General features: G+C 36.3%; 2 protein-coding genes across 3 annotated transcripts; both read left to right on the top strand.

Moving 5' to 3' along the window:
* The first annotated feature begins 792 nt into the window (after positions 1-792).
* Positions 793-7,515, top strand: LOC112041919 (uncharacterized). The gene is made up of 13 exons (XM_024075690.2): positions 793-900; positions 1,815-1,907; positions 2,309-2,745; positions 2,873-2,990; positions 3,193-3,366; positions 4,572-4,850; positions 5,123-5,176; positions 5,392-5,544; positions 5,714-5,884; positions 6,022-6,251; positions 6,440-6,545; positions 6,805-6,908; positions 7,032-7,515. Exons 2-13 carry the CDS (start codon positions 1,829-1,831, stop codon positions 7,089-7,091), a joined length of 1,965 nt encoding a protein of 654 aa, XP_023931458.1. The 5' UTR covers positions 793-900; positions 1,815-1,828; the 3' UTR covers positions 7,092-7,515.
* Positions 7,516-9,418: 1,903 nt separating this feature from the next.
* Positions 9,419-15,062, top strand: LOC106160744 (uncharacterized). Of its 2 annotated transcripts, none has more exons than XM_024075689.2 (13): positions 9,419-9,554; positions 9,830-9,917; positions 10,084-10,526; positions 10,720-10,837; positions 11,058-11,240; positions 11,871-12,149; positions 12,314-12,367; positions 12,721-12,873; positions 13,021-13,191; positions 13,382-13,611; positions 14,154-14,259; positions 14,422-14,525; positions 14,687-15,062. In XM_024075689.2, the coding sequence occupies exons 2-13, from the start codon at positions 9,842-9,844 to the stop codon at positions 14,744-14,746; spliced, it is 1,977 nt and encodes a 658-aa protein (XP_023931457.2). In that variant the 5' UTR covers positions 9,419-9,554; positions 9,830-9,841; the 3' UTR covers positions 14,747-15,062. The 2 variants fall into 2 exon arrangements, with proteins under 2 accessions (XP_023931457.2, XP_023931456.2); XM_024075688.2 differs by lacking the exon at positions 9,419-9,554 and adding an exon at positions 9,609-9,676.
* Positions 15,063-17,270: the final 2,208 nt, after the last annotated feature.

Below are 17,270 nucleotides of genomic sequence, written 5' to 3'. Positions count from 1 at the left end.
GATCCAGCACCACATTAAAACTTCCTTTATGGCTGTGCAACATTTTTCTGGTATCGATGCGCAAATAGTGTCCTGTGAAGATGACAGCACTATGTCGCTACTTCGGTTTGGACACAAAGTACATTTACAGTTCACCTCAGTTTACATCTCTACTCGCGTTTTGATTTTTTTTTATTTTGATCTTATTGTTTTGAAATTTCAAAGCCAGGCCAGATTAATTGGGAAATGAGATACCAGTTTCGTCAAATGAGTTAATCACTTCAACAGAGAAAAGATATTACCTTTGCTATTTTGCATACATCTTACGCGTGTTCTACTCATTTGCTACAGAGGAGATTTTAACTCGCCAGTTTATTAAGATCTAGCCTTTCATTGATGAAAGACTAATTTTACAACCGTGATCGCAATGCCCGTTACCACTTGTAAATAAACTTGCAAGGGTGTTAGTGTTATGGTCAAAGTGAATGATTGAGGCCCTTAGTGGCGCTGTTTTCTTTTAAATTTCATAAATATCGATTAAAGCAACTAAAAAAGGGCTTGTGTATACCGTGGTTCCAGTCAGAATTGTAGCCATAAGTAAGCATTTGTATAAATGCAACCATTAAAGTGGTATGATATCTTCGTTCTCATGTACATCAGGTGAAGAAATGGGAATTTAAAAGCCTATCAGAGATGCTTGCAAACCTTAAACATACGGCATTAGTAACATTACCAAGACTGTCTGGTCTTGGGTCGATGACTCTACTTGCATAAATGTCTAGAGTCTAGCATAATTATTTCAAGAAAACTGTCATGTGATTGCAACACGTCGGCTTAAAAGCTGATTGCGCGTGTGAGGTGACGGCACACCCGCTGTGTAATCAGACCCACACTGACCGTCTGCCTTCATCATTTCGACTGGTAAGTTGGTCTTTATCACAATGATTTTTTCCTTAAATGCAAAATTTCTTTCTTTTCTCATGGTAAGTTATATAGTGAAATAATTTTAATGAAATGTTTTGTTATTCATATATAATTAGCATTTCAACAATTTTATGTAAATCTATTCATCATTTCAACTGGTAAGTCGGTCCTTACCACACCTTTTTTTTTACTTAAATGTAAAATTCTTTCTTTTCTCTAGTCATTGTATGTAGTGATATAATTTTAATGAAATGTTTTTTATTGATTTATATTTAGTATTTCAACATTTTTCATGTTAAGTATGAAACGATGAAATAAGGATGTCATAAAAATACATGTATTTAATTGCTTACCAGATAACATTTTACCTATCTGCTCGGTAAACGCGTCAACTTGTCATCTCTTCACTGTGTGCTCCAAAAGCTTTAGTGCGCACGATACCTATTGACTTGACTGAAATATCATACTTGCAATATATTATTTTATGAAAACTTAATAATAAACGAAAATGTGCTGACGAACAATTCCAATAGTCTTTAACCACCATTATTTTAAATAAGAAGTTTTTTATGTTAATCTCAGAGTAAAAAATATCCAAAGAATTTCATTAGTGATGTTCATTGAAAAGATATCTGTCAAACTTCTAAATTTCATTTTTCAATTATTTTTTATTTCAGTTGTGTCAGTTACACTTAAAAACCCACCTAACATCTGGAATTGAAAACTTTAAAATTCAAAATTTTCTAAACGTTTTAACGGCACTCAAAACAAATAATACAATTCGAAATCGAAAGGTTGAACTCGTGGGTACCAAAAATATGAAAAATAAATTATGGCTTTTTGTTTTTATTTATTAAACATCACATAAAAATAGTTCCAATTTGTTCGTTAATCTATATTTAATGTTCCAGTAACTGATCTCACTATGCAGATAAGACTGCTGTTGTCCGTCTTGGGCGTGGCCCTTATTTGTCAGTCTGCTAGAGCTCAAGAAGTTATCACAGGTAGGTAAAATTTTACCGCTTTAATTTTTCTAATATTTTTTACAAATGGTGAAAAAACTACAGTTTAGATGATCAAATCCCTAAAATGTAATGTAAATTATATAAAAGAGAACATTTGTGATAATTTGTCGCAAAAATAAGACCGAATTGTCCTTACTTCATCTATAATTTCATAAGACTTTGGCCATCTAGAAAGTTGTAAACTCAAATATACTCAATGAAAGAGTTATCTGACTAGAGACTACAATTTCTTATCAAGTATTAACGATACTTGGCCATAAAATGCTGCAGAGCTTCCTTTACTATTTGTTCATAAAAAGTATATTATACATAACAAATATGTGTTTGGTATGCTGCATGACAAATATATGTATGACATTGTTTTTATCTTCATATTTTAGTATGTCGTGGTGAGGCCGATCTTGCATTTCTGGTTGATTCGTCCGACAGTCTTGGAGAAGCTGATTTCAAAACCGAAATGGATTTCGTTTCACGTATGGTCCGTGGTTTTGATATTGGTCCGGACAACGTCAGAGTGGGAATGGTGACATTTGCATCGTCTTCGGACTTGCGCTTTAAGCTTAATGAACATCCAACACAGGCTGGTCTCCTTAAAGCAGTTGATGATGTCCCGTTTACACCTGGGGCTACAGCTACGCATCTTGGTCTTAGCCGTGCGAGATTACAACTATTTGTCCCACCTGGTGACAGAAGAGGCATTGTCAACATCGCTATTATACTGACTGATGGCGCGTCAACGTTCCCTGACAGAACCAAAATAGCTGCCGAAATGCTGAAGAGGCAAGCCATTGTATACGCTATTGGAATTGGTAAAGAGGTAAAACGCTGCTTAACGATATGTATAATATTGTATATCATTCCAGCCTTTTTTTCTTAGAGTTCGTTTACAAACTTGTCAAAAATTATACTGAATAACCCTTCATGTTTTTGTATATTTTTCCTAGTTAAATGAGGATGAGCTTGCTCTGATGGCCACAGATTCAGACAAAGTCTTCATTGTCACCAGTTTTGAACAACTGTTGCAGTTCAGATCTAGAATTGCAGATGCCATCTGCACAAGCGGTAAGCAAGTTAACTTATTATATGTAGGCCTATATAGATAGATAGATAGATAGATAGACAGGTGCCAAAAGTGTGATTATTATGTTCATGTATTATATATGTCTGTACTGGTAGATTAATTCTGTTAACCCCTTCCATTCCAAAATACTTTGCAATGATTATTGTGTGATACTGACTTATTTCAACTAATTTCATTTCACAGTTGTGACATTATTGCCAAACACCACCACTACAACAACAACTCCAAGACCTACTACCACCACTCGCGAACCTACCACCACTACCCGAAGGACCACTACAACCAGGGCTCCAACAACCACAACTACTCCAACGACCACCACTCCTTACGTGCCTCCTGTTACTGTGGATATCGACGGTAAGTGTTTTTAGCCCCATTGAAATGCAGATGTGTGACTTATGGCGGACCTTTTGTCCAATTCAATTCTTGGTCTCTGTTATGGTCTAGGCCTTATCATAACACCTAGCGTCAATGTTACACAGGGGCGGATCCAGAGATATTTTCTGACAGCCTTCCAAATTATCTTTGCTGATCCATCCTACATATTTGACCGTCTTCCGACAGAAAAAATAGATATCAGTCAATGTAAACTTGAAAATCTGACCGTCTTCTTGAAGACCCAGAAGACGGCCTAAATCCGCCCCTGTTACATGTGGTTAAAGTCGTCTTAGCCAAAATAATTTTGAGCGACTACTACTAATTATAATGCCGTCAACTACTAATTATAATGTTACGTTCACATTAAAATTATTAGCTCAAGCACATTGTTTATTCTTTCTGGTGTAATTCTTTTACTATCAGCGTAATCGAAGAAAATAATTTTTGCTAGGTCTTACGTTGTTCTCATTGACGTTTTGTGCTATATGACGTTGTTTGGATAACGTTATTCTCATCTTGGTGAATAGTATTAATGGTGAGAAATTTCAGGTTCCACAAGATTCTACAAGATTTTCATGCATTTAAGGCAATATTTGAGACACGGGGCATCTTAAATGAAACTTTCTTTGCTTGATTAAAACTGTTGTTACACAGGCTGTGTATATGGGACATGGGAACTTTTACTTTTAAGGTTTAAATTTCACATTTATATAACGCGTTTATTTGCATGTGAAATCTGGATAGAATGCACAGCTTATTCTCATACAGGAAACCTCCACAAATAGGTGGGCCAGGATTTTAAAACGTGCGGCTGGTCAGGGATTTTAGTTTGGTTGTTTTACCTTTCAAAGTGAAATGAATCTGATTTTATTTAACTGTACCCGCAGCAAATGGCCCTGGCATTTTCTTGCAGCTTGGGTCGGGCACTCTTAATCGTATTTCTACTGCAGTTGTATCTGATGCACATAAAACACACAATCTTTATCTAAAGACATGAGCAAAACATAATAATGCAAGTGCTTTGGATTTGTACATTATGCAATATTTACTTGACGTAACTCTTTTTTATGTAGTAAGATGTTGGCGTGTAGGTTTTCGTCTGCCTCTCTGTCTGTCTGTCTTTTTGCCAGCCAGCTTAAAAAATTAAAAATACACTGATGTCTCTTTTTGTAATATTTTTTCAGAGCATTGCGGCAAGTGTGTTGTCAATGGTGGTCCTCTAACCGAAAATGGAGCCCTTGGATATGTACTGAATCCGTACAGCTGTACGTCCTATTGGGTGTGTATCAGACGTCCCGAGAGAGGCCCAGACGGCTGGATGTATGATGTTATTGAACGCAACTGCTCAATCGGAACAGTGTGGGATCAAGACATGCAAACATGCGCCCGTTGTGACGATCCAAGAGCAATCTGCAAAGATACTGCACCGAAGCCACCTATGGGCACCCCGCACTGTCCATTCCGTAAGTACCTGAAGATGCTTTGAAATAAGCACAACGTACTTGTGACCACACAAATTAATTACATAAGTATTTTAGTATTTAAGCTTTGGGCAATAGTAAGTACGAAACAATTCAGTACAGCTCAAATCACAGCTTAAGTTAATCATTTAAGTACGATTTTATTGTCTTTCAGTACATTTAAAAAGCTTCAGAAATTTTGCAGAACACTTTGGCTTCGAATTGGATTTATGTTTAAAATGCACTCATATCAAAAAGCCTAATTCTGATTTCAGCTGAACAAAAAACTACCACGCCACCTTTCCCTGAGCCTTCTTATACCTTGGACCGTAAGTTTCCCAAATACAGTAAAAGTAAATACACGCGACAACTAGAAAAAATAACGAAAATTTCCCTATAATTCACAATATCTGTTTCACGATCACTGAAAAGAGAAAATGGAAAAGCAGGGCTTGTTTGCATCATAAGCTAAATAAATTTTTTTAAAAAGTAGATAAATAGAAGTGTTGTGTGTTTCTAGCGCCAATTTATATAATTATTCCAGAGGAATGCGTAGATGCTGTTGGCAATACGATGGTGAATGTGATAGAGGATGCAGCAATATATTATATTCGCTATGGGCCAGATAACGATGTAGGACCAATTTCCTGCTTCCCATACAACTTTAGTATCAGTGCCTGCAGATGTGAAGCGCCAGGTATGAGTTACCTCTCTTTAACCATACAGTGTTTAAATGCATACACGGCGTCGTGTGTAAATTTAAACCTTACAATTGTCTTGAACTCGGATTAACATCCTAAACGACATTATATTTATGTGGTTTGTCAGTTCATCTATAGGCCTACTTCGCTCTATCTTGATTTCAGAAAGCATTGGTATCATCTTCCCATACGAAGAAGATTATGCCTCAATTGGTAAAATTGCGTATTCTGAGGCCAGTGAGATAGGAAATGTAACACTGTGCTCAGACTACCTCTCTGATGGTGTGACACGTGTATCTGCAGTGGGAGAATCTGCCGTGTGTCTGGATGGAGAAGGTAGGTGAACGGTTTTCTCTCTCCTCCTCATACAGTAAAAAAGGACGTGTGTGTCTGCGTACACAAAGAATTCATACGTATTCATGTCCATTGCATCGGTCTCCTGAGTGTATTTGACATGATAAAATCTTCCCCAGGTCACGTTGAAATGCCGTCTTTCAAGAACAGTCCCCCTCAGACACCGTTCACCATTCATTTCTTCTACTGGCTTGATAATGACGTCGATACGGCCGGCAGAAAGATTGCTCTCCTCAACAACGCTAAATGTGATATTCCACCAACTATTGACATCTACTATTCCAATGGCGCTATTGGTGTCGGCATGACAACAATTAATGGAACATACCAAATTGATCCTGTATCAGTGGTAAGTACAGGTATATAATTTGCATGTGCTTAACCCCACAATGAAAAGGCCATTTAGATTAGACCATATCTAGCTGTGTCCGTATTTTTTTTAATTAGACTAGTCGCTGTAAGGTCGAAAATAAAAATTATAAAACTTGTCCAGGGCGTTCCGTCAAATGTACTTATATGAATTAATTTTCATGTCAGGCTAACGGAGCTCAGGGTCGCTGGGTTTGTGTGGTAATGACATACAACAGTAAGCGCATGTCACTGTATCTGGACGGTCAGCGCGTGGACAGAGTCAAAGCAAGAGGTAAAATTATGTTATGTTGATCGTTTCCGCTGAATACCTCGTGCTCTTTTTACAACCGCGACAGGCCCAAACAGGGGACGATATGTTTCCCTTAGCCAGACCAAATGTAAAAAATTGACCAAAATATTGATCCATTATGTGATCTGCAGGTATAATACTTTTAAATTATGTTGTCTGAAAATTACAATTTTGCTGCCGTTCGAGTTCAAATGATTTTATTATCTGCTCAATAATAGAATGCGTCATTTACACGTTGCAGGTGAAATGAAACGTACCGAGTCTGCCTGGATCCTTGGCAACAATTGTTTTGAAGATAAAACTATGGACAACTTTGATTCTAACTTCAAAGGAAAATTTGACCAGGTTGGTAATATAACTGCGTTAAAACCTGCGAAAAAGGAGGGAAGTGTAGCTTCATTTAAAAGAAGAAAGTAACGGTAGGCCAAATAACTGTACAGCTTGAAAGATATTGCATTCTTATTTCAGGTTTCGGTTTACTACAGAGTCCTGGATGATGATGAGATTCAACAAATTTGCACAATCTAAACTTAGAACTCCAAGTTGGCACCACCGTACGTGTCAAGATATACTATTGAGATGTGACTCATTTTTGACATTGAACGAGCTACTTATCAACTGTCTTTAAGACATTTTTGTTATATTTCCGTGGAGCTGTTGTATTTTGTAGGGAATCAGTATGGAGTGAACATATCTCCCAACTGCTATGAACAAAAGTCTCTGGTTTTAAAGTATACAAAATGGAGGTGAAGGGAACTTCTTCTATCTATTTATTTGCTTTCATGTTATACGCACGTAAATTGGATGCCGAATCTAAGATTAACTTTTCGAATGATGTTTGACTGACATGGCAACAGAGACTGGTCGTACATCTCTTATATTAGCTTTGTTTAATTCAAAAACTTAGAATCCCAAAATGTCATTGGAAATAAATTTTCCATCACCAGTGGAATGTTTCCGGGTAATATATTTTCAGTATCCACATTTTGCATAAACGCGTTTTAAAATATCGTTATTTTTTAAAAAAGACAATATTTTACAATTTTTGCGTGTGTTATATTTATTTAACCGCGTAGGAATGGATATGTTTGAGTTAATTTTAAGTATGAAAATTCAAGTCGTGTGGAGGGCATACAGGATATGATTTTCACTATTAAGTATAAGTATCACACGCAAGAATAAAACGGTCCCTGATGACCGGTTTCCATAGATAACTGTGACAACGGATTTTTTACGAGTTTTGATTAGGACTTAAAAAGAATACATCAGCTTTCTTATGATTTCTCCAGACAAGTCTGGGCGTGCCTACTATATGCAGCTGACAATTTTAGGTAAGTATCTGAAAATGTAGCACTTTCGATTACTTGTTATGGGGAATTGGAAAATATCGCCGAAAGATAATTGCAGCCTTTTCTGCAGGTACCTATAAATGTAGAATGACTAAAATCAAATAACTGTTTATTCATCTCAACTGTCGCATTGTATAAGTAAGGGATAACCACCGTCTGAAGATAAACGTGCTTGGAATTTATGAACTTATAATTCACACGTGTCATTTTGACCATGTCATCTACTCTTCACGATTTATAAAAAAAATTCACTATAAACTTTGGAGGTTCACGCAAACCTTATATCTCTTGCAGTTAAAATATCAAGGATGGCCTACGTGACTTTGCAGCGGATATGGGCACTCAATTCTGCCGATGAAGGAGACAAGGCGCATCGTCCAAAAGTTCTTCATGTGCACTTAATGGTAATGAGGTAAGGTGTTCAGCTTCTAACAAGATCAGTACTTCTACAACTACACCCCCTCTGCGCTAAAACCTTTGGATCACTCCTTGACTTGATGCACATTTCAAGCCCTTTTCATTAAGATTTATTTCGTTCATATTTGCCGTACGAACATTTGGACAAATTGTTTTTTCCTTTTTGTAAAAATTGTTGAAAATTCTACACAGACAAAAACGAAGCTGTGCTGCAAGAGACATTAAAATTTAAATGCATGCACCAACTACATGCTTTTAGTTGCCAGCCATTTAAGTGATTAACACCTTTCATTGTCACGTTTAGTTGCAAGCAGATTGGGGGCCATTTAAGGACAGTATCGAAAGTTTGCGTTTTACCAGTTGGATAGCTGCAGAGAACGCTAGACATTAGTGGTACCCATTGAATTTCATTAAAATAATTTGAAATCTGTTTGACCCCACGTTCACCCTATAATGTTTCAACCTCACATTTGGCACAACTGTTAAGATGTCTTTATTCGAGAGCTAGCAATTAAAATTCCCGTGCACGGCTTGTTAAATACATGCTTAGGAAACGTATATCTGTGTTAAGTGCCTTCCATCAGTTAGTTTTCCCCAAATGTTGACCTCATCTACAGCATAATGAAATGCTCAAAATATGAGGTGGTCCTTGACTTCTTTAATATACATGTACTACAAAGTAAAAAAAAACTCTACCTAATTATGTAACACCATGTGCATGCTCTACAATGATCTGTTTTTAAAGGTGTGATCAGACTGTAAAAATGATAGACTCCTTGTGGGTAGCCTAATTTTTAGAAACAAAATTGCCAAAACCGCTACATAAAAACATAAGGTGGTTAAATAGCTTTATCAAAAGAAATTTTACAACCACATTAAGATATTATCTCTCATAGTTTTGTAGGAGGAAAAACCAAAAAAGTGGACATTTTAAACTACTTTGCAAGATGCACCAGACGTTGAAACTATAAGCCCGCCTCTTTATCATTCGCCATGCATTTCTGGAATTCTAATTTTTACCAAAATGGGTACCATGCGAATGTTAACCAATAGAAGTTGGCTAAAATTGCTTATTTCCAGAGTTAAAGATCAGGTTAGGGCTATCTGAGTTATTAAAAAATGAAATTTGCATGTAATTTATGTCCTGGAGATCATCCCAGACTATTTAAAAACTGCAGACTTTTACTGGTGTAATTGGACTGTTTTTCGGCGTTGGAGGCATAAAGTAAGATGACTATCCAGGCTTGGTCATATTTGGTTTGAACACGCACTAAGTTATAATGAAAAGGAGCATCATTTAAAAATTTTGAAATAATGTGTCGTTTAATTGTAGTGAAATTAGATGAGGTAAAAACTCAGTTTGAAAAATTCACAGGCTTTCGATTTATATCTTTCTTTGCGCGAGGAAATCTATTAGATACCGTTTCAGACCTCTATTTAAAATACATCTGACCTTAGGTATTACACTATTTACGTTAAGAATGGTAAATTTACCCCTAGATTCTGCACAAGATGTTTGGCAACGTGATGTCCGTTGTCGTTATGGTCATTTTTATTGGAATTGCAGCATCTCAGGACGTTCAAACTGGTAAGTATATATTAACAATCATCAAATTATTTAACCTTGAAATAAACATACTGATTAGCTTGATTAAATGTTAGACAAAAAGGTGTGTCATATATTTAACAATGCGAATCGTTTATATTTGGTGTTAGGAACTTGAAAAGTGTGTATTTAACACTTTTTTGCTTAGCTTGTAGAGGTGAAGCAGACATCGCATTCCTGATTGATTCTTCTGATAGTTTGGGACAAGAACAATTCACGACAGAAATGCGGTTTGTGAAAGAGATGGTCAATGGCTTTGATGTAGGCCCTGAGTATGTTAGAGTGGCGCTTGTAACATTTTCCTCTTCCTCTTCTCTGCAATTTAATTTGAAAAGATATGGGAAAAAAGGGGATGTTCTTAAAGCTGTCGATAAGGTGAAGTATAAGCCTGGCTCGACTTCCACCCATTTGGCCCTTTCTCGAGCCAGGGTACAGGTCTTCAACTATAATGCTGGGGACAGACCTAACATCACCAATATTGCTGTGCTGATGACAGATGGTGAATCATCATACCCGGATAGAACTCTGGTTGCATCCAGACAACTAAAAAAGGAAGATAACATCGTTTATGCCATTGGAATTGGCACACATGTAAATATGAAAACTACTCATAAGAAAACAACGTTCTTAAATGTACTTACTTTTAGAAATTTAAAACATCCCCTTGGTTAATATCGACTAAGAGTATCATGCCTGTCTTAAAATCGATATTCAAAAGCAACTTTGGCAGTAGCGTTTTTTCCTAAGTTTGATTCAACAGTCTGTCTGTCATTGTCCATTACAGGTCAATGTAGATGAATTAAGAGCTGCTGCAACAGATGACAAAAAGGTTTTCGTTGTGAAAAATTTTGAGGAACTGTTTGACATTCGGAATAACATTTCAAGATCTATTTGTACAAGCGGTAAGCAGCTCTTATACATGTGTTCTTTCCTTCCTTCTTCATCATTTACTTAAAAGCAATGTTCATTTTTTAAAGCAAATAAAGTATGTCTATTTGTTTTGTTTTCTTTGTCATTTTCGTCTCTATTAATTAACGACATGTGCCTGTCCATCTATTCATATTACTTTTCATTAATTTTTCAATAAAATCAATAAATCATACTGGTTATGTTTGTTTTTAGTCGTGACGGTTCCAGCTGCCCCGACAACTACCACTACGACAACCACAACCACAACCACCCCAAGACCTACCACCATTACTACTACCACTACCCCAAGGACCACCACAACCAGGGCTCCAACAACCACAACCACCCCAACGACTACCACTCCTTACGTGCCTCCGGTTTCTGTGGATATCGATAGTAAGTATTTCATTTAGGTTTCTTAAAACTTTATGAATAATGATGCTCCTTTATTCCAGAACAATTATCTGACACGTCATCATTGATTGATGCTTAGTGTTTCTTTCATTTAAGCATTTACCAGTAGACCAGGCTTCTCCATGCTCTTTCTTCTAACAATGGTAATTTATCACAAAAATGATAAAAGGAAAGAGTGTTTTTTTACTTTTAAAATTAAAATTAAAAGTACCGACGTATTGCGTTTCTATAACATTTGATGTGAATTTTGGTAAGAATACACTTCTTATTTTGATGCATAAGACCACCCAAATCACGTGGCCTAGCATTTATAAGTGTGCACTTAATGAGAGTTATTTTTGTTTTCCCTTTTTTATTTAATTTCTTATTACACATAACAGATTAGAAGAGACTGATATTTCATTGTACTTCTACTTTAATCGTTCTTAATGCAACAAGATACCACATTCAATAGGCCCTATATTTGCCTAAAAGAAAGTGCTTTAGTGCATAAGACAATATTACCTAAATCCGCTCCTTTTTGTGTTGTTGGGTCATTCTGTCTGTCTGTTTGTCTGTCAGTTGTAATAATTTTAAATGATAGAGGTCCATTTTTTGTTATATATTTTTCAGAGCACTGCGGCAAGTGTGTTGTCAATGGTGGTCCTCTGACCGAAAATGGAGCCCTTGGATATGTACTGAATCCCTACAGCTGTACGTCCTATTGGGTGTGTATCAGACGTCCCGAGAGAGGCCCAGACGGCTGGATGTATGATGTTATTGAACGCAACTGCTCAATCGGAACAGTGTGGGACCAAGACATGCAAACATGTGCCCGTTGTGACGATCCGAGAGCAATCTGCAAAGGTACCGCACCTAAGCCACCCATGGGCACCCCGCACTGCCCATTCCGTAAGTAAATACGTTATATAATCAGTGTCATTGACGCACGTCGTTTTCTGCAAATCCTCCGATACAGTTTGTTTCAGAGAGTAAGACAAAATGTGTGTGAAGCTCTGAGAGTTTCATCTCAAGTGTTTGCATTATAAATAAACATATCTCTCCTTTCATTCCAGCCACCCAAAAGACGACTACACAGCCTGACTCACTCCCCGACTATACATTAGACCGTAAGTCTCTTTATAAGAAAATATACGTTGACATGCTATTATCAAAAGAGCTTTAGAAAACTATGTAGTTTTCCTTTAAAATACAGTTTGGGGACACTGAACTGTTAATTCTTGGTCTCCTTATCCTGTTGTAAGGCAATCGATAAGTCTTTGCAAAATGCATTATTTTCACAGTATATTTGCCTAAGTGTGGGTTGCAATACTGATGAATAATTTTGTCATTTTTAGAACTGCCTGGTAAATTTACAGGTAATTTATTTATGTCAGGTTATATATGTGTGTGTGTGTGTGTGTGTGTGTGTCAAACTTTTAAATGCAATATATGCTACTATCATTTCACGTGTACCTTCCAGAGGAATGCACAGACAACGCTGGCAATACACTGGTGAATGTTCTGGAAGACCCGGCAATATATTATATTCGCTATGGGCCAGATAACGAAGTTGGACCAATTTCCTGCTTCCCATACAACTTTAGTATCAGTGCCTGCAGATGTGAAGCGCCAGGTATGAGTTATAACGTATCTGCATTTGATTGCAAATATCATTATGAAAGGGACAAAAGAGTCGTAAACATGTTTTTTTTTCAAAAATCAAATACGCTCAAAACATATAGATAAAAAATTCTCAGATAAATGTTTTTTTTTATCTCAGACAACGTTGGTATCATCTTCCCATACGAAGAAGATTTTGCCTCAATTGGCAAAACTGCGTATTCTGAGGCCAGTGAGATAGGAAATGTAACACTGTGCTCAGACTACCTCTCTGATGGTGTGACACGTGTATCTGCAGTGGGAGAATCTGCCGTGTGTCTGGATGGAGAAGGTAAGTTTTCCCGATTAATCGTGAATTGAGTGAAGTGTTGTGCAATGAAAATGGCTTGCACCAAAGAGACAATTAATTGTATTGTTTTATTTGTCTTATTTGGGGACCATGTGCTAAATTATGCCGTTGTTTTGTAAGGTCAACTATCAACCTTATTCTTTGTCAGTGATGATCGCCTTGGTAATTCCAGGTCACGTTGAAATGCCGTCTTTCAAGAACAGTCCCCCTCAGACACCGTTCACCATTCATTTCTTCTACTGGCTTGATAATGACGTCGATACGGCCGGCAGAAAGATTGCTCTCCTCAACAACGGCAAATGTGATATTCCACCAACTATTGACATCTATTATTCTAATGGCGCTATTGGTGTCAGCATGACAACAGTCAATGGAACATACCAAATTGATCCTGTAGGAGTGGTAAGTACAGGTATATGCTTTACACAAAAAAATGATTTTTGGTATATAGATGTTTTTGCACGTTTTTTTTAATCTATTAATTTTTTTAATTAAATTTAAAAGCACGAAAATGCAGTAGTATCGAAGTAGCAAAGAAGCATTAACGCAGTAGTGGTGTGGAGCATATTTGCAGTAGAAATGCAGTATACCCTACTGCAATTCTACTTCAAAAATTACATAGGGTTGTACAGAGGAGGAGCATTAATGCAGTAGATTAGCAGCATGATAGAAGCATGTTTCAAATATGCTAATTAGCTCCCAATGCGAAGCAGATTTGAGACATATTTGCAGTATGATTGCAGTAGTCTACTGCGCTGGAGCATCTACTGCGTTTTCGTGCGGGAATAGTCTCTGGAGGTCGAAAACAGGGTGACACATGACCCTTTTAGATTTTGATAAAATTTTGTGTATTTGTTCGGATTCAGTTTTTTAAAACTTAATATGAATATCGAAAATCAAGGAAGCGAGGTCATTTGTTATCTCTATCAACCTTAATTTTTCAGGATAACGGATCTCAGGGTCGTTGGGTTTGTGTGGTAATGACATACAACAGTAAGCGCATGACGTTGTATCTGGACGGTCAGCAAGTGCAGAGAGTCAAAGCAAGAGGTAATTAATTAATCTTAAATATGTTTTTAGTACACCAGGTTATTTTAAAAAAAATATAACATTGGTCATCTGTATACCAAGGAAATATATTTGGCTGAAAGCTAAACGGTTTCCAAGATCTAAGGGACTATGTTACAATGTCAAGCTTTTACTATTTCACAGGACAAATGAAACGCACCGAGGCTGCCTGGGTCCTGGGCAATAATTGTTTTGAAGATGAGGCTATGGACAATTTTGGTTCCAACTTCAAGGGAAAATTTGATCAGGTACTTTTTGATGCTATTTATTGTTTGACAGATAGTCGTAACTTTATTTTGAATGTGAAATAATTTGAAAATCGATTTTTAACACCTACTGCACCAGTGCTTACGTTTAGATGCAGATTAGTGCAACAGTAAACATCAATTTTTTTTTCTATTTCTCCTAGGTTTCTGTGTACTACAGTGTCTTGACAGATGACAGGATTCGAGAAATTTGCGCAATCTAGACATATTTATTTAATAAGTCATTGTGGTCAGGATTGATATTTTACATACAAATTAGACTGCAAATACGACAACAACAGAAGACCGGTTTTAGACGTATTTTACCTAGATGACAGATGAAATTGGAGGAGGACACTCGTGCCAATCTGGCCTCATAATAAGCATGCCTTGCTTTGGCATATTATATCAATGGTTGCAGAAATTAAAATAGTAAGATCTTATGTGTGCAACATAGCGCCATGTTTCTTTCAATTAAAACCGCTCGTATTATGTATTGCATTTTTACTGCCATGAATTAAAGCTATTACAAAATTCAAAACCAATGTCTTGTTGTCATTATTTCATGTTAGCTATTTCTTGTCAATAATAAATAAAAAAACACAAAATGCGCTAATACCTGTACTTGATATTTTAAAGGAAACATAAGCACATGACATACAGAGTGGAGATGACGGGAAAGGGGTGGGGTGGTTTACATCTTTGTGAAAAACTGGTCCAGTGGTTATGATTGGTTGATAAGCATTGTCGCTCACTTAAAATCTTTATATTAAAAGACACATATTTAATTTTATTCAGAAGTAACTATCTTCTTATATAAAAATGGGATTTCCGTTTTAAGTATGAATAAATTTAAACTAATGATAACTAATTTTTTTTACTCAGTTGATGCTGTGACACTCGATATAAAAATCATAGTCCGTAGTGCAAGGATAGAAGGATAAGTGTCTTCTTTAAAAAAGTAGTGAAGTGGTCCTCCGCATTCTTGCCTATCACACGTATAGTACAAGCCCTGAGCTGTGTCAGAATAATACGTTATCAAGATTTTAAAATAGAGAGCATTAACAAGCGTCATTATCAACCGACACACTCGGGTATAAAGAGTCCCAAACGAAGTGATCCAATGGATTGCAGCGCTGGAATTGTTCAGACAGCTTTTCAAGCAAAGATATTTAGTGTGATATCAATGATTTGCGAAACGAGCCCCTGGTCTATTTCCGTCTAAAAATGTAACTACTCTAGATAGAATCCGTTGCCTACAGACAATCAACTGGGACACCTATAACCGGTAAATCTGGCATGGCTCTTTTAGACTGTTCGCAAAGACAGCTAGCTAACGTCGCGTCGTTTTTTATTCTTTTGAGAAGTAATATAAAATGTTTTTCTTCAAAAGAAACGAAAAAAAATTAAGCCGCTTATTTTTGTGAGTAAAACAAATCTACATATTAAGTGTCCTCATTTTAAATTGTTGGTGCACTTTTAAGGAATTTGTTTTCCACGCTGTATGGAAGTGGCTTTTGTTCACGTTACTCTGGCAGACAAGGAGGAGTTCCAATCATAAACTCATACAAAATACTCTGCCATAATATAAATATTAGATTTTTATTCTGCTACTGATGCTTATTTTAAGGAAAGGAATCAAATGTATGCGCATGTGAGGAAAGCGCACTTTTCGAAATAAACAGTACGGCGAAAATTGCCTGGTGGTGTTTGTCGTCTGATTGATTTGATTTAATTTACTTTGTGGTGTCGTTTGGACAAATATATTGGAAATATTTTGCTGAATGCATGTATTAAAATGTAAATCCACTTTGCTTAAAACAACATTTATTATATTTATTGAAAGGGTATTGCCTTTTTTTATAGTGTTATACACGTATGTCACCCCAAGGGATCCCCTCCCCCGACTTTTAATTAAGAACATACTCCTTGCAGCAAAGTTCATATGATGTTGCAAAATACATTTAAAATCGTACAAAGGATGACTTCATGTAATGCATTATAAAACCTTATGTTTGGGCGAAATAAGCCGATACAACATCTTCAACTTCTGTTGGCAGACAGTTATCATTTCTCAAAAGTGAGGGAAACGGCTTTTACAAGATGAGACAATTTGTAAGCCCGTAAAATTGAATTTTTTAAATTTCATAATCGGTTGGCGAGGATGTGAGCTTCTCTCACATCTTACAGCCTTTTATTTTTATTTGTGCCAACTTTTTGCTCCTATAGCTGTTCTGATTTCTCATATTTTTTTTCTTAATTAATCTTGGTTACACTCATTAACATACTTCATTATTTTTATATTATGGCACATAGTTTGGGGCATGTTATATTATCTGCCCTAGTTTTGTAACTTTGTATCTTATTAGTTTTCGTCATTAATAAATGACAATTTTCAGTCATATGGACTTATCTTACTTACTTTGGAGCAATAACAGAGCTCCGTTGTGCTTGTGAACATTTGGCAACATAAATTAAATCATTTCATTTCGCTTGCCAAAACCTAACTAAAATTATTTTCCGCTCAGTTTGAGGTCAAAAACAAAAGCACACCACAGCTTCATCAATGGGATCATATCAACTCATTTCTGAAGTCGTTGAAAAAAATTTAGAAATAAAAAGATTGTTTACATGTTATGCAAATTAATTTATTCCATTCAAGTACCACTAATGTTACCGCAACTTTTTATATGTTCTGAAATGAAATTAGTCTCGGTGAAGTAAGCAAATGTATGTGCTATAAAATAG

The sequence above is a fragment of the Lingula anatina genome, chromosome 1 (genome assembly GCF_051362555.1).
Source record: "Lingula anatina isolate TDL-2025a chromosome 1, LinAna3.0, whole genome shotgun sequence".
NCBI classification, from domain to species: Eukaryota; Metazoa; Brachiopoda; class Lingulata; order Lingulida; family Lingulidae; genus Lingula; species Lingula anatina.
This window is presented reverse-complemented; position numbering and strand designations above follow the sequence as displayed.

What these genes read in the sequence shown, in the direction of transcription:
- LOC112041919 (XM_024075690.2), top strand. Translation starts at nt 1,829, where the DNA reads ATGCAGATAAGACTGCTGTTGTCCGTCTTGGGCGTGGCCCTTATTTGT. An exon ending in TGTTACTGTGGATATCGACG is followed by an intron (nt 3,367 to 4,571) that starts GTAAGTGTTTTT and finishes ATATTTTTTCAG; the next exon opens with AGCATTGCGGCAAGTGTGTT. An exon ending in GCCTTCTTATACCTTGGACC is followed by an intron (nt 5,177 to 5,391) that starts GTAAGTTTCCCA and finishes TAATTATTCCAG; the next exon opens with AGGAATGCGTAGATGCTGTT.
- LOC106160744 (XM_024075688.2), top strand. Translation starts at nt 9,644, where the DNA reads ATGTGTCGTTTAATTGTAGTGAAATTAGATGAG. An exon ending in ATCTCAGGACGTTCAAACTG is followed by an intron (nt 9,918 to 10,083) that starts GTAAGTATATAT and finishes TTTTTTGCTTAG; the next exon opens with CTTGTAGAGGTGAAGCAGAC. An exon ending in CACCCCGCACTGCCCATTCC is followed by an intron (nt 12,150 to 12,313) that starts GTAAGTAAATAC and finishes CTTTCATTCCAG; the next exon opens with CCACCCAAAAGACGACTACA.